The sequence below is a fragment of the Phaethon aethereus genome, assembly GCF_964289735.1.
Source record: "Phaethon aethereus genome assembly, chromosome: 3".
In the NCBI taxonomy this organism is placed as follows: Eukaryota; Metazoa; Chordata; class Aves; order Phaethontiformes; family Phaethontidae; genus Phaethon; species Phaethon aethereus.
This window is the reverse complement of record NC_138576.1, coordinates 89454536-89471940: the sequence shown is the minus strand read 5'-3', so window position 1 is coordinate 89471940 and position 17405 is coordinate 89454536. Positions and strand designations below refer to the sequence as shown.

The 17405-nt window shown below is 40.9% G+C and overlaps 1 protein-coding gene across 1 annotated transcript in view; it reads right to left on the bottom strand.

Moving 5' to 3' along the window:
- The window catches only part of KIF26B (kinesin family member 26B), a 298661-nt gene that overhangs the window by 193660 nt on the left and 87596 nt on the right, over positions 1-17405 (bottom strand). Inside the window, exon 3 of the mRNA XM_081998397.1 lies at positions 13016-13549. Within this exon, the coding sequence (XP_081854523.1) occupies positions 13016-13549 (534 nt within the window). The remainder of the gene's footprint in view (positions 1-13015; positions 13550-17405) is intronic.

Genomic DNA, 17405 nt, shown 5'->3' with positions numbered 1-17405 from the left:
GAGGAGCAATCAGCTGTTTTCCAGTATTTCTGTTAAGCACTTGTAACTAATTTCGTGCCCTCACGCTCTCTCACATCAAAAGGAAAGCAGGCTGTAATAAGCCTCCACTGCCACACTTACAACCACATTTACTGGAGAAAATATGAGGAAAAAGGTGCTATATTATTCATATTCATTATAACACAAAATGCCTAGAGGCCCCAGAATTAATGGCCCCTTGCACCAGTGCCAACTGTCCCTACTTCAGAGACAAAGCATTGAGGGGGCAGGGAGAAGAGGCAAATACTCACAATGTATGATTAAAGTCATTGAGCAGTGAATGGAAAAGGAAGCAGAGAAACCCACATCACTGAGCTTGGAAAAATCTCATAACCTACATAACCTGCACATACATAACCCCTGTCTCAAGCCCCTTTCTAGAAATCTTGATCTAGCCTGAGCTAACATCATGCCAGGTGTCTGCATTTCACCTACTTTTATATAAGTGGGAATAAATCTTGATAAGCTGGTCTCTGGCAATGTTTAAAAGGATCTTTACAAAGGCTCTGAAGTGCAAGACAACACTTAGGAGGTAAACAGCATCACTACTAAATCCTGGATGCAAACGGCATTTCCAGGCATTTAGGATTACAGAGGGGAAGACCCTTGTGATGCCTGACTAGGGCAGAGAATATTGAAAAGCTGGTAACAAGAGAACAAGATTTTTCCCTTCAAAGCACTTATTTACATGAAAACAACTTGATTATTTATTTATAGAATCATAGAATCATTTAGGTTGGAAAGGACTTTTAAAGTCATCGACTGAAAACTGTTTACCTATTTTACTTTATTTTTAGGTGAAAAAGCTAAGTTTCAGGTCACCCTCTGATGCACTTGTAATTTGTCAGGGAGGCCTGGTGGCCAGGAACCCTTAGTGGTGGTGTTCTCCTAAGTCACCTGAATTTTATTATTTGCTGAACAGGACAAACAATGATAGTTTTGGTTTACATTACTTCAAAGCAAGAAAACCCAAAATCTTCCACAAGCTTGCAAACTGAGCCTCAGTTAGGCCTGCCTAACATTGAATGACTCTTCACAATGACTTTCATAGACGTTGGTCCAAATGTAGGCAAAGCTTTCTGAGCATATTTTCCCTGTCAGTCCTGTCTGTGATCACTGCCATGATATACCTGTATGGTATGATTAAGGATCGTATCACATCCTTTTTTACCTCCTGCACATTGGCAATGACCTTCATACAAAGTCTTCAGGGATCAGAGAGACTGATCAGTTAAGAACTGATGATACCTCATTACTATACATTCTCATCTGATGTGTTCTGTATAGTTTCTTTAATAAAGTTTGAGTTAATTCTCCATCTTCTATGTTGCACTGCAGTAACTGAGAAAATATACAAGAATAAAACACAGAGACGACTGTGCTTATAGTTTGTGTTTACATCCAGCAACTCCAGCAGCCTAAAACCTGCAGGAAGAAAAGCAATAATAAAAGCAAATAGACAGCTATCTATCAGCCACCTGTTTCTTACAGGAAAGAAGTTATCACTCTATATGCTTTAAAATAGAAATCTTTTTCAAAACTAGGCCTAAACTCTGCTGGTAGCAATAGCCTTGATTTTCTTGCAAAGTAATAGATAGTAGACTAAAAGGTGTAAAGAAATTACAGAATTAACATCACAGATGTGTTTTATAATTATCCGGTGACACTGAGCTGCACTCATTATAGGTCAACACACCCACAATGAAGTTAGGAAAGCAGAAGTGATTTCATCAAGCGTAATTCCACCTTTAATTCGTTTTCTGTCTTTCCCATTAGCCAAAACCTGTGCATAAATTTAGCCAGCTATTTAATAAACACATATACATGCCACTTTCACAAATTCAAAAAAGAATCAAACAATTTAAAGTAAAACATGACAGACGCATGTATTTGGTTCAAAGAGCTGTCACAACAGGAACACCTCACTTGCACTCCCACCCATACAGCTATTACCTTGCACTGGTTGCAGCTTAGTCACCTGACATTCACATCTACCAGTCAGACCTGAGACTTTTTTGGCTTACAAAACTGAAGTCCTCAGACACTAATGCCACTAAAGTGACTCTTGTGCTCCCATACAAGGAAGAGCTCCAGATGCTCCTTTTGAGATTTGCTAGTGACATTAAGCGCAATGAGCACCAACCAACGCCTTGGAAGATGAAAGCTCATTATCTTCCCTTTCCTTTAACATTTGGAGCAGTTCTGAATTCAGCTAGAGAGGTTAGGTGGGAGTGAAAGGTGAAGTGAAATTTCATTTCTCCTCAGAGCGGTTTGTAGATGTAAAAGACGGTTTCATTAGTTGGGAGGGGCTTTTTCTCACCCCTGTTAAGATGTAATCCTTCCTTATTCTTCATAAAATACAGCTAGGCACATTCAAAGCTCAAAAGCTGCTGGACAATCAGCCTTCTGCTTTCCCTTGTCAAGAGAAGCAGTTCCAACACACTCTTCAGCATGGGGTCAGACCAGAGGTGTATGGAAAAAGCAAGCCTCCCCATCCATCCTCCCAAAGGGAAGTTGAGCCCACTTGGAGTACAAGACATCATATTCATTCCCATCACCACAGCTGTTCTCACATTCTTGCTGATCAGATCTCATAGGGTTGATGTTGGTCTCATTCTTACCTGTATTACACCAACATAGCCATGTCAACTACAAAGCAACTATCCTGCAGTGAGACAGAAGAGAGTCTGGCCTCGAATGTATTTTATCTGACAACACCCACCTCTTAAGTTTGCAATGCTCTGGAATATAAGGGAACAACACACCACTTTAACTCACATCCACTGAACTAAAGAGAGCTGTCCCAACACTGTGCTTTCCATAGAGCACAAGAGCTCTCTCTTGATCCCCAGGTGTAAGAAATCAGGAAAGGAAGGCAAGAGACCAACATGGCTGAGTTGAGACCCGCTGGTCAAACTAAAGGGCAAGAAGGAAATGCACAGGCAGTGGAACCAGGGACAGGTACCCTGGGATGAGTACAGGGACACTGCCTGGTTGCGTAGAGATGGGGTCAGGAAGGCAGCAGCTGGAGCTGAACTTGGCAAGGCACGCAAAGAATAATAAGAAGGGCTTCTAACAGGTGTGTCAGCCAGAAAAGGAAGGTCAAAGGAAGCGTACCCCCCTTGATGAGCAAGACTGGCAGACTGGTAAGAACAGATGAGGAAGACGAGAGGTACTCAACGACTTCTTTGCCTCAGTCTTCCTGCACCTCTCGAGTGGATGGACTGCAAGACAGGTACTGGAGGAGCGAAGCCCTTCCCCCTGTAAGAGAAGAACAGGTTCTCAGGAACCTGAATATGCACAAATCTATGGGATGTGATGAGATGCATCCCAGAGTCCCAAGGGAATTGGCTGATGTTAGCTGCCAAGCCACTCTCCATGATATTTGAAAAGTCATGGCAGTCAGGTGAAGTCCCTGGAGGCTGGAAAAAGGGACACATTGCACCCATTTTTAAAAAGGGTAGCAAGGAGGACCCTGGGAAGTACTGACCTGTCAGCCTCACCTCTGTGCCTGGGAAGATCATGGAACAGATCCTCCTAGAAGCTATGCTAAAGCACAGGGAGGACAGGGGGTGATTCAAGACAGCCAGCATGGCTTCACCAAAAGCAAGTCCTGCCTGACCAATCTATTGATGTTCTATGATGGAGTGACCACACCAGTGGATAAAGGAAGAGCTAGAGATGTCATCTGCCTGGACTTCCGTAAAGGCCTTTGACATGGTCTCCCACAACATCCTGCTCTCTAAATGAGAAGAGATATGGATTTGATGGGTGGACTCCTGGGTGGATGAGGAATTGGTTGGATGGTCGCATCCAGAGTGTAGTGGTCAACAGCTCAATGTCCGGACGGAGATCGGTGGTGAGAGGGGTCCATATTGGGACGAGTACTCTTTAATATCTTCATCAATGACCTAGACAGTGGGATCCAGTGCACCCTCAGCAAGTTTGCAAATGACACCAAGCCGAGTGGTGTGGTTGACACGCCTGGCAGATGGGATGCCGTCCAGAGGCACCTGGACAAGCTCAAGGAATGGGCCCGTGTGATCCTCTGGAGGTTCAACAAGGCCAAGGGCAGGGTCCTGCACCTGGGTCAGGGCAACCCCCAATATCAGTACAGGCTGCGGGTTGAAGGGATTAAGAGCAGCCCTGCCGAGAAGGACTTAGGGGTACTGACAGACGAATAGCTGGGCATGAGCCAGCAATGCACACTCGCAGCCCAGGCGGCCAACCACATCCTGGGCTGCATCAAAAGCAGCGTGGCCAGCAGGTCAAGGGAGGGGATTCTGCCCATCTACTCCACTCTGGTGAGACCCCACCTGGAATCCTGTGTCCAGCTCTGGAGCCCTCAGCACACAAAAGACATGGACCTGTTGGAGCAGGTCCAGAGGAGAGCCACAAAAATGATCTGAGGGATGGAACAGCTCTCCTATGAGGACAGGCTGAGAGAGCTAGTGTTGTTCAGCCTGGAGAAGAGAAGGCTCTGGGGACACCTTTTTGCAGCCTTCCAGTACTTAAAGGGGACTTATAAGAAAGACGGGGACAGATGTTTTAGCCGGGTCGGTATTGATAGGACAAAAGGTAAGGGTTTTAAATGAAAAAAAGGGTAGATATAAGGAAGAAATTTTTTACAAGGAAGGTGGTGAAACCCTGGCACAGGTTGCCCAGAGAGGTGGTAGATGCCCCATCCCTGGAAACATTCACGGTCATGTTGGACAGGGCTCTGAGCAACCTGATCTAGTTGAGCTCATTGCAGGGGGGTTGGACTAGATGACGTTTAAAGGTCCCTTCCAACCCAAACTCCTCTATGGTTCTGAGAATTTGATGATCCATTCCTGACACCATTTCAGAAACACTTTAGAAGAAAGAAAACAATGGTATTACATGATAGCTGTGTGGAATCACATTTCAGACTTACATCAGCCTCCAGCTATTTATTCCTTACTTCCCTATGCACTGCATAGCAAAGAAAAAGGCTTTGTCAATTTATTTTTTGCACAGTAATACAATTCTTCGTATTTAAAAGCCAAAGTCTCTTTCTAAGCAAAATCAAAGGTTAGAACAGGATTTTACATGAAGCAAACAAAAAAAATATTTATGATGTTCCTAAATCTACTCCTAATTCTATGCTCCATTTATGTAAAATAATGTGAGAAATAAATGTCTCAGTCAAGGAGACAATATATCTATTTGTGTCTTCTTTGGGTGGCACCCTTCAAGAACCTAAATGGAGACTCCTAAAAATTTGCTTTCTAATACTTTTGTCATCCCCTCCTTCCCTTCCACATCTCAGAATGAGTTACCCTTGATTTTGTACGCTTCTATTTTCTTTCTTCTTGCAACAGATGTTGAACAATAGAAAGATACAGGAGGAATATCAGCCACAGAACTGAAACTTTATGGAGCTTTAAAGACCAACATGTTGCTCATATGAGTGATTACCAACAATACCAGCAACCACAGAAGTCAACGTGTTTGGTGACACAGCCAGGATATGTCAGCTTGCACTGACAAACATTCCATAAGGTAGTAATTTACTCACACAAATGGAGGGACTTAGTGGTCCTCCTTGAGCATGGGGATGCATGTAGAACACATGCTCTTGAGACGAATCCCAGCTCCCTCCCTCTTGTGACCACGAGGATCTAAACTAAGACCCAGGTGCACACAGCCCAAGAGCAGAGTGTGGAAGAGAGTACTAATAATATGGGAGTTGTGGGCAAGTCTCATTCTTGGGGTGTGAGGCTTCTGTATCTGGCTAGTGTAGTCATGTAAACTCACTGAAGAGAGTTTTTAGAAGCCATGAATCTTCACACACTTCGGTAAGAAATAAAAAGAAAAAATAAATTAAACAAATTCTGAAATGTACAACACTTATGTTCAACTCTGGCAATGTTGTTGAAACCGTTGGAAAAGCACTTTTCACTAATCCGTTCATCACAGGCCTCCATCCAAAACACAGCACCGGTCATCTGGTGTCATCTGGTGTTTATCCTTCACCAGGTTCAGGCTCTAATCTAGGTGCTCTCTCCACCTGCCTCTCAAGGGCCACTTTCAGAATAGAGTCACAAAGAGTCTAAGACCTAAGTACATCAGCACCCTTCTCCCAGTCAGACCAGTTACACCTGTGTTGGAAAGCTTCAGTGGTAGTTTCAGGAATTCTAGTCCTTAGCTATATATTGGATGTATTTAAAGGAAGCTTTCTCCATAGAATATAAGATACCAATTGCCTTAAGATATATGGAAATTTAACTTTTTTTAATCACAATGTCAGAAAGAAGGGATTTTTTTTTATTGCCCACATAAACACATAATCCTTTTATGAATTTTTCTAAGCTCTTGGCCTCAATACTATTTCCACAGCAATAAGTTCCACAAAAATGTACATTGCATGAAAAGCGTATTTCCTCTTCTCACTTCCAAACTGGCTGTCTTTTAACTGAACTCTCTATGTTCTTGAACTATGAAATAAAACAGAAGCTGAACATTTTTCTTTCTGATTCTGTGCCACCTTATTTACAGCATGGGAAACAAAGGGACAATTTTGTGTTGATGTATCAGTTTGTCTTCTCCCTCTCTCCATCCCATCTCCAAATCATTTTTCCCACTATTAAAACATCTCCCCTCCTCTCAGTTTATACATTTGTTCAGTGATGCAAGCAATCAGCACAGCTATTATTTCAGAAAAGAAACTAGTCTCACATATGGACAAAATCCTTAAGCTACAGAGAAGGAGAGGAAACCAAGACTCCAAATCCTCAGTAATTGTGATCCTCTGGCTTTCACTAATTTACAGGATTAACTCACTCCTCTAATAGTCCACAGATTTCTTCCTCGCATCACAGCTGAGTCATGGGGTTTTCATACTCATAGGATAAGCCTACTTAGCTCTTTTCAGTCCATGGGATACCCTTTACCTCTTTCTTCCCTTGGTCACCCCAGTATCATGAAGGGGAAAAGTAATGATTATAAGGTCACTAAGCCATGCATAAAAATGCCATAATAGATCAAATCACACCAGAGTAATGCAAAAAAGAAACCCCTCCTAGAGTTCACATCGACTTCAGTTTTCCCTCTTGATGATATCAGAGAATCAGTATACAGCTAGGCAGTTAGTTGAGGGGGTGGACAGGAGGAATGAAATACAAATAGCCAACTCTTGTAATATACAAATTGAATGATCAAATAGTCATGGCAAAATGTCAGATGATGACTTACACTTGTAGGGTCATATCTAATTATTAGTGATGTGGTTTAAAAAGGCTTTTAGTCAGAGGAAAGTTACTTCAGAGATAACGACTAATGCATGGGTGATGAGAGCAACAGAAATGATTAAGCAGGGATACAATTTCAGTGCCAATGAATTTGTTTGACAATCTGTTTCTTGGCCCAGTCAAACGAACTTTGGGAAAAAAATTCCTGCACTTTCAGTCTATAGCCTCACCATAGAGTTCCTTTGTTGTTAAAGTCCAGGTCACAGAATAAATTAAAAAAAAAAATGCAAGAGTTTGCACACATTTGTTCAGCATCATCATTCCTGAACTCGCAGTAATAGGAACAAAGTTTTCTACTATGTTCAGGGAGCCATCACATTCAGATGTGGATCTCATACATTCAGTGACTGAACTGCTATTGAAACATAAGCCATCCAAAAAATTCTGGACAAAAACCTAACTGCACAAAGGCAAAATACCTCCTGCATTAGGTATCTTGTACCGAATTGTGTGTGGTCACTTAAGAACATGGTACTAGAAGACAGTATACAAATCTTCTTTTGTTGCTAAAATGCTTTGGCAAAATAGGTCTGGCTCTAGGAAGTATGGAATAATTATAGAAGACACCTGTTAGTCTACAGATGGAGCAAGTAACTTGATTTCTGTACTTCACATTATATGCTTTAGAAGCTACTTAAATTACCCTGGCACTGTTGTAGCAATCATTAACATTTTAGCTTTATACTTTAAGAAGTTACAGAAGCAGCAGCAAGTGGAAGAGAAATAAATTAGACAGTGGAGACTTGGGAAAAAAGCTTGGAATCAAAATCCTGGATAGGAATACCCCACACACAGACACTGGCTCTGTATCTAAACTCTCCGTCTTGTGCCCAATTCTATAATCATTACCAGTTCCTTTTTAAAAGCCTGTGCCTGAAAGAACTGATGTGTTATGAGACAGCCGTGACCTAAGTAAACTCCAAACAAATCATTCATCACTGCAAAACTCCAGAACAAGCTGGTACTTTCTCAGAGAACAGTGTTCTTCTAAACATACATTACACACAAAGAGGAAAAAGAAAGCACATACTGTAGGCTTTCATCAATTGTACATAAAGCCTTTGATAACTCTCTGAATAGGCTTGAGATCATTACGCCTGGGGCCAAAAGGCTCTCAGTAGTTCAAGATCTCATTTTCCAAACTTTTGGTAAAAAGGGTCTTTTTAAGTGCAGAGGAGAAAGGAACACTTTTTCCTTGGATATCATTATGTTCACAATACCCCTACTCAAATCCTTACATGCATCTTTTTCCTTACCAGATTCAAACTTCACAACCTCCAAGGACTGGAGCAGGAGGTGCCCACCCACATCAACAGCCACGTTTTCTGTTACCCATCCTTCTCATTCATGACCCATATTGTTCCTGGAACAGGTGGCATTTTCCAGTTCTCTGGTTCTTCCTTACCTTCCTGTCACTCAAATCGACCAAACACACTGTGCTAAATTTTTGGGGGATTGCCTTTTTAAACAATATACATTAAAAGATTCTTACGCAGATCCAGGAAAGTAACTAGAGGACTGAGGACATACCCACTGCTTTACGTTCTGCAGCTCACACTACAATGCAGTTAATGCCATACTTTTCATTTAGAGGCACACCAACAGGTGAGAACCATGCAGCTAGTTGAGGTTTAAAGAGGGTGACCATTCTAAAGAGGAACAACTGTTTCTAAATAATGGAGCACTTCTACTCCAGAAAAAGGATTCTAGTGTAATCAGCTTAATCTTGTCACTATTTTTAACTCCTTTCCCTTTGAAAGAAAACCCTAAATCAGTCTGAACTACTAAGCACTCAAATATATCCTATTCGTTAATGTGGTGGTTTTGTTTTAGCTGCTTTATCAGCTTTGGATAAGTAATGAAAATGCTATACATTCAATTTATTATCACATTCTGTATAAAAATTATGAGAAGCAAACATTTCGTCAAGGTATTTGGACTTTTGGCTCATACATTAGTACCCCAGGCCCAAAGGTTTCTTTTTCTTTAGAAGTGTTACATAATAAGCAGTAAGCACTGTATGTATGTACTTAACATTGTGGTATCCTGTAATTCACATCAGCAGCTGCACAAATAATTACAGCCCTTCTCAGGTAAAACCTCACCAATTTAAATGAGTTTTCTCTGAGCAGGGAAGGATTGAAATCCCTTTGAGTGATAGGAAGAGGAACAGAACCCTCTACAAGTGTTAAAACAGTCCAATACCCAGCGTATACAAATGCTACCTGCTGATGACTGGAAGAGCATGATGTTCAGACTCTTGATCAAATTCTGTTAAATTTTGGCTGGGATCTTCCTACATGTATTCAACAGAAAGGTGTCACTTTTACCATTACCAGGTAATCATTTCAGCATTCAATGTTTGTGGGAGGGTTTTAATGGTTTTTGTTTAAGATCATCAATTCCCTTTCCCTGCCTCTGATTCCCTTTTTTATAAGGGGACCACTGACCAGCAAAGTTTGATTCAGCCCCTTACAGAAAACAGCGCCAGCTCTTCATTTGTGAGCCAGGCCTAGGGGACATCGCAGGTTTTTGGAACCAGACCTTTGTTTCTGTCTAGTCAAGGGGTGGCTAAACATGTAATCACATAGAACAGGGCCAGTGGGGATTGATGTATTCACCTACACCATCTCCTAATCTCCAGGTAGGACCAGTTTTACCTAAACAATCCTTAGCAGCTATTTCTCTGGCTTATTCTTAGGAGACTCCATTGACGAGTTCCCATAATGCCTCCATTAAACTATTAGAAAGGTTCTTTTACATCTGACATGCATCTCCAGTTAAAGACATTATTACTACTTCTATTTTTCAGGCTGTAAACGTATACTATATTACTAAATCTGGTTGTACATAAATTCACATTTGCTTTACTTACTCCTGATAGCAATTACTCTTTCTGCAAAAGTAGTTTAATAGTGGCATGTAATTTAATACTTGCCCCACGCTACTGCAGCAGCTGAGCCCTACAATATCACAATGCTTATTTTATGATTTTGAGGTTTTTTTCCACCAGAATTGAAACAAAAGTTGTCATTCATTACCCATAACAAGGTTCTAATTTTAGGCAGTCTGGAGGGGAAGATCCTAAGAAGGGAGCAACATCCTTGAACTTACAACAGTAGGAATACTTTTTGGTGCCTAATATTGCCATGAGTCAATTTTGAGACACAGAATGTCACTTCCAAACTAATGTTTTTTTCCTTTTGGTGATACTTCAAGGAAGAAAATATGGTCTGTTTTCAAGTTACTCAACCTAGATATCCGTCTAGATTATCAACCGATATATCAACCTATCAACTAGATAACTTGACAGAAGTTATCTAGACTGTCTAACAAAAGTTAATTTACAGTGGGAGGTCTACAACAGGCGCCATCAAGTCTAAGAGACATGAGACTGACCTTTCCCTGGACACCAATTTAACAAGATTATGATGTAGAAGGGTACTGTACTTCTGTGTGAAGCGCAAGGCTTTTTATCCCAAGAAATTATTTTCTATTCCTCTTAGCTAATGCACAATGAGGTTCTTCTAATCACTGGTCTTAAGGGAAGGCCAGAAAAGTTAATTAATATAGACATTCAGAAGTAAATAGCTAGCATCTCTTGATTCACCTTCATATCAAGAAGGGTTCTAATTAAGATGAGATAACAGATTCGCCTTCATAGTGGCCTTCCCTAGCAGGGTTTTGTAACTGTAACAGTAAGTGCATAACAAAAAAATATATTTATATGGGAGAGAAATCTCAGAGGTTCTGAAAATGTGTAGCAAATAAGATTGGTTTCTGTACACAAAAGCAGAAACAGCAAAGCTTGCCTCTTCCTACTATTTCAAATTACAAATAAATTACTTCTCAAAGTTTTTCTTCTTACTTGACTAATTCCCAGTCTGATACAGATACTACATAACCAAACACTAAAGTCCTTTCAATGTGTTTAAAGGCAAAAGACATCATTATTATTCCTTGACTGGACAATTAAATGTGACACTTTACTCAAGTGCGAGTTTCAGCAACTGAAGGTTGCAATCTTAAAAAGAATATAAAATTTACTATCAACACAGTCCATCACAGACCAAAATTGCTAGGTTTAGTTGTGGGGGTTTCAGTTTGTTTGCTTTTTTTTGGTGTTGGGTTTTCTTGATTTGCTGGTTTGGGGCTTTTTTTCCCTTTGGGAATGGGAGGACAGAATCTGCTACCAGACTCTAGGTGCTATCTTTTCTATTTCAAGGTTATTGAAATGAGAGAGAAATGGTAAGTCCTTAATCTAACTGTAACCAAACTACAGGATCAGTCTGGAAAGTTTTGAATATCAGATTCTCCCTAGTGAATGTTTTTATGACAAAATGAACCATCTGGGAACTAAGAACATTATTAAAAATTAAACAAAACATATTTTCATAGAAGATGAATCTAAAAGATTGTGAATACAATAAAACTGAACTGATTTTCCTAATACAAATAATTATGCAGTTTTCTTAATGTGCATTCTTTTAGTTTTTTTCCTTAGATCAAACTACGATCACATACTGACCTGCTCAGATGTGATTCAGGTTCACTAGAGCATAGATCCACAAAACTTTAAAGTCACATATTTTCCAGATAAAATAACTGTAGTTCACTTCTGGTTTTACCAAGTCTTCTTTGGTGCATGACAATATCTTAATGCTTATGAATAACATTGTTTTTTTCTGGCTGCAATGTCAGTTGCTCTCATACTGATAAATGTTAAATATTAATTTAGGGATCTATCTTGCAATCTATTCATAACTTAGTAGAAAGACCAACTTCTAAAGATATTTATGTGCCTAAGTAAGCCAACAGGGATGGCTGGGAGAACTCAAAAGAATAGGCTTGTGTTGTAATCTGCCAGTGCTTGGGCACTCTGAAAATCCATTTGCAGCTAAGTGCCTCAGAAATCCTACCTCCTGTCATAAAAGCCCCTTCTGTGCAAGCTGGTGTGGATGGGTTCTACAGGTACTTATGGCTGTGGTGTACAAGAAAACAGCAGGCCAAAGAGGAGGAAAAAAAACATTCTGAGAAATACATGAAAATCTCCCCAGAACCACTGAGCTCTGGAGACTAGTGAACCTGCTGAATCCATGAAAACTGATAAAAACACAAAAAAATCAGTTGAATCCACACAAGGCCACCAGCACACACTAGCATCAGTAAGAACATATGTAACTTAGAACACATCAATGAAGGTAGCAGCTGCTAAATTTAGGCAAAGACTAGAGGATCATATGCAGGCATGATGAACCAAAGGACCCTCTGGGTACATCCTGAACACCCACCCAGAAGTCACTGGTGCACCAGTGATGCTTCCCACTTGTGAGTAAAGAAGTGTGATTTGCCTCCCAACTGTTGCTCCAACCAAGTATTATGAGCAAGAGTGAGTGTGAGCTGTGTCAAGGAATAATTGCATATACTGTTTGAACAGTTATCTGCTATTACTAACAACAGTTTCATCCTATTATTAATAAAACAGCTGAATTAATAAAAGGTGTTCTAATTAACAATGGTTGTGATCTGTGTCTCCCCCAATTCAATCCCCTACCAGGGAAAAAGGGATTTATAGCACTCCTTGTTCTGGTGCTCACTGTGTGACTGGCTCTACTTCTCCCCAAGAGGAACAAGCAGTGTTAGCATGCCCATGCAAGCTTTGACAGGAAGAAAACAAACATGTTTTGTTATTTTAAAATACTTACTTGGTAGGGATATAGAGTGACTCCATTCGTTCTTGACAAAGACCAGGTGCCGTCAAGGTACTGATGAGCCTGGATAGCCACAGAGTTGAGAACATTACCATTGCTGGGGCTGGTGGCCATTTGAAAGCTGACCTTGGCTTGGTGTCCAGGAGAGCCATTTTTCTTCTCCACCCCATTGACAATTCCCAGACTGTTGGGTTTTCCACTGTGTTTGTTGGCAACAAAGCCTGTGTAATTAGATGTAGCATAAGGAGCAGGCATGTACGCCCAGTCCCTGGGCTGCAGGCTGCCCATGTGCCGGGGACTCACTAACGTGGGGATATTGGAGAGAGGTGGGGGAGAGCCTGGTGAGGCATCGTAATGTTCTGAGTTGGCAGCCTGCTCTAAGGTCAGCACCATCTGAATGGCCTCTTGCTTCAACTGGTTCAGGTGTGTGGCACAAACATCACATCTGTTGTCCCTCTCATTCCATGCCTTACGAATGGTATTGGGAACTTGAAGTTTGTCATGAATCACCGAAGAGAAACCTGGGTCCTAAAAATCAAACAAAGAAGGGAGGGGGGAATAGGAGAGAAATGTTTAACCATGGTCACCACAGTGAAACATTATTACTGCTGATTGTGCGTTTCAAAAGCCAATTTATGTGATAAGCTTAGAATGCAAACAAAGGCCATTAGATACAGTCAACATATGCCAGCAGCAGAGCTGAACAAAAATGAGAAACTAGATTGTGTTGGAAAGAAAAAATTATTTTACTGATAAATGGCAAATATTATAATTGCACTGCAAGCTTCAGTGCATGGCAGAAAGAGTGAATTAACCCGTGTCACATAGCTGCACCTAATTTCTGGCTTGAATGAAGCCTACTCTTAGTTACACAGGTGAGATTAAGAGCAACTCCACTAAAACCAGTAGGCTTGTAGCAAGGCTCACAAATTCATCTGCTCATCAATGTCAGCTTTTGGTACTCAGAAAACTCAGGAAATAATCTGCAACAAAAATTTAAAATTTCAAAACCTGCCTATAAAGAACAAAAATGAAAAAACAGAAATACAATCACTCTCCCAAAATCCTTTTCAGAATTCAAAACAGATATTTGACAAAGTTTTCAAGAGCTTTTCAGCATTTAATTAACAAAAACACCCTTTTCAGCCGGGGGGAAAAAAAAAATTCTTTTCTGTTAGTTAAATGTTTTACCACTATTTTGGGTATCTACTGATAATGTAAAATAAAACAATAATTTTATTTAGAAAACAGAACATGTACAGGGTCAATAATTTGTAATAATCTTCTTTGTGGAAAGCATAGTTTTGGTGCAAAACCATGTGATCATCTTTAAAAACCTCTTGCCTCGTATCCTTACCTCACCAGTAGATCTCTGAATGTCAGTGGTGCTCTCCACAGAGCAATATGCCACCCTGATCTCACTACAGTCACCGACTGCTGGCCTAAATTGCAGAGTGCTTCAGTAAGTTATGAAGCCAAAGAGCACTCTTAGCAGGGGCTTATTACCAAACTTGCCTAGTTCTTACAGTATCATACAGTTTTAGAAACGCACAGCAACAATGTGTGTGCTACGCACAGCAAACAAAGATAGTTACGTGATGGAAATATTTCTTGGAAATGTCACACCACGTTTCTGTAGTTTTACAGACCAGGCAGGGCAGACCTCACCTCCTCCTCTCTAAGTTTTGGAGACTTATCGATGGATTTTCTTAGGACTACTCAAAAAGTTTTACAATCAGTAGTATCGAAATCTCCCCCCGTCCTCATCTTTGTGGCTTTATCATCTTTAGCAGCAAACTGAAATCAGACTGGAAGGGGAGAGGGCAGGAACAGGACAGGTGGAAGTCACACAAAGAGGCACCGCTCTTATCAAGTAATTTGATGAACCCCATTCCATCCAAGATGGACAAATTTCATGTCTTGGTAGTTTGGCTGTGCTGGGAAAGAATGGGTAGGGGGTATAATATAGGGAGGGAGAGAATTCATTGGTAGAGGGTCATACTCATTATGATCCATCTTTATTATATACTCGAGCATTTTATTTTCACTGTTTAACTACCGTGAACAGCTCCTCAGCATGCAGCGATTAATTGATTCATAAATCATGGTGCCTCTTTATGCACAGCAGCAAAAGAGCAGTTCTAGCCCCAGAAGCCCAAGAGAGCCATATAAGCTGATGGGAAACAACAGGAGGCTGAGATCCGATCAAACCTCAAGCTGGTCATTTCTATTCTATGCACAAAGAGGGTCAGAGCATCAAAGTGTGTCAGGAAGGCAGGAATTGGATTCCACACCAACCCTCCCCCCTTAACCTTCGGAAAAGGGACTGGTGGAAATCAGGGGGAAAAACAGGTTGCAAAAGATGTCAAATCTTATTTTCCATCCCAGACCATAACTAGGTCAACAGATCACATCAGATATAGGCACCCCATCCATGATGCCAGATACGCAGGGAAAGGACTCTCTACTTTTACTATAATGAGCTAGACAAAGCTACCCACATAGCTTTAGTGACGTGTGAGTCTTCTTTCCATGCTGCTCCACGTCAGTCCAGGAAAAATCCTTGCCAGCTCTTCCTTCAGCTAGCTAATGCCACAGAGCTAGCTGCTGTTCTTTGGAAGTTAACTTCCCTTAGGCAGCTGGGCTTGAACCCAGGTAATTATCTATAACATTAGATCCAGCAGCAGTTCAACATGGAAATTCCTGGATGCTATGACAAATATTCCAAGGAAATAAAGCCTTCTCTAAAGTAAGCAAATGTCAGCATGATACAAATATTCAAGTAGCACACCAACTTTAAAGAGTGCTGGACAGCAGTGAATTCAGCTTCATCTCAGTGTTAAAACAAACATCAGATCATTCTCTGATAAAACAATAAACAGAAAGAGAGGGAAGGAGGGAAGAAAGATTGTTCCTCCTCTGGAGCAGAAAGGAGGAAAACAGGCACAACCTGAATTGATTACTCTCAAGTTTAGCCTTACTAATCTATCAGACTCAGCTAGACGGATAGCTCAACACTGGATCCAAATCTGGAATGTAAAACAGAAAAGCTTACAGGACAGCAAATAAATTTGGAGAAACCCAGGTTCCAGAAACACATTAGTCATATTTTGTTCTCAAAACAAAACTGATAGAGCCTAAAAGAGAGTTTAACTTTCTTACGCTGCCCTGGGCAGCTCCACTATAATTTCACAGTAGAGTTGGCTGGCACGCTTGCAACACATTTAGCGGGAAGGAGGCCAAAGCTGGACAGTCACTACACCCTTGCTTGAATACCAGGGAAATGCAGCTACACAGCACTTTGTTTTCAGTATTTCATCTGCAAGCAATCATCCGCACATATTCCCCTAGGAATGCTTATTAGTTCAATGAACAGTATCTTGTCCCATAAGCGTATGACAGTGTCTTGTCCTGTATGAAATAGTGATGGGCAAACCTCACTGGATAAGCGCTTTGACTTAGCCGCGCTAAGCAGCAGCAGTTGGAAGGGTTATATTCACTGCTGAAATTTGTGAGGTCTAAGAAACTCCACACTCCCTGACATCAGAGCAGATTTGCTTGTGAGATCTGAGGTTGACACTGGAAATACCATTTATATTTTGGCACTCATTTGCAGTCATGACAGAACAAAGTACAGTGACACTGAAAACTGAAACAGAACTTTAAAAATCACAAAAGAGCTTGGTTTGAGTTCAGGACAAAGGTTCATGATGGTTTCTCTTATTGCTGTAGTGGTTCACCCATCTTTAGTATAAACAGCATTACTGTAAACTCCTAGTCCTATAATAAACAAATGAAGACATGTAAGAGGTCTGAAAGCTTCAGGAGATCAGTCACAACACAGATCATAGCATAAATGCACAAGGCAAGCCATGAACTAGAGTGCACACTGAGCTTTGTTGCAAGAAGCCTTTTCACGTTACCTCTGAGTTTTCAAGCTCAAGTAAACACCAATTTCAGCTATGTTTGGTTGTTTATCTTTTCCACTGTAACCAGCTAGCAATTAATCCCCCATCTTTGGTCCTGAACTAAAAACTCACATGGGAAAGACAGAAGAAGGAAGGAAGTTTTGCTTGTTAGACAGCCGTCATAGGTAGGTATGCTGAGGAATTCTTGCTTTACCCAGTGAAAATGTACCCAGCAAATAAGCACTAGTTAAGAAACGCTGAAGTACACAGACAGCTCTAGCAGGGTAAATGCGGCCCTGACCTCATGGCGGGGGGAACGGCAATACTGTATGATCATGAATATAATACAGAAGCAGTCTCCTGTCTCATTTCCCTTCGAAAATCTGTACTTTGTTGTATAGTTTTCACGGCATTTTAACTCCATCACCAAGAAAGCAGACTACAAATAGAATAATCCTTTCCTTCCTGCTACCCAG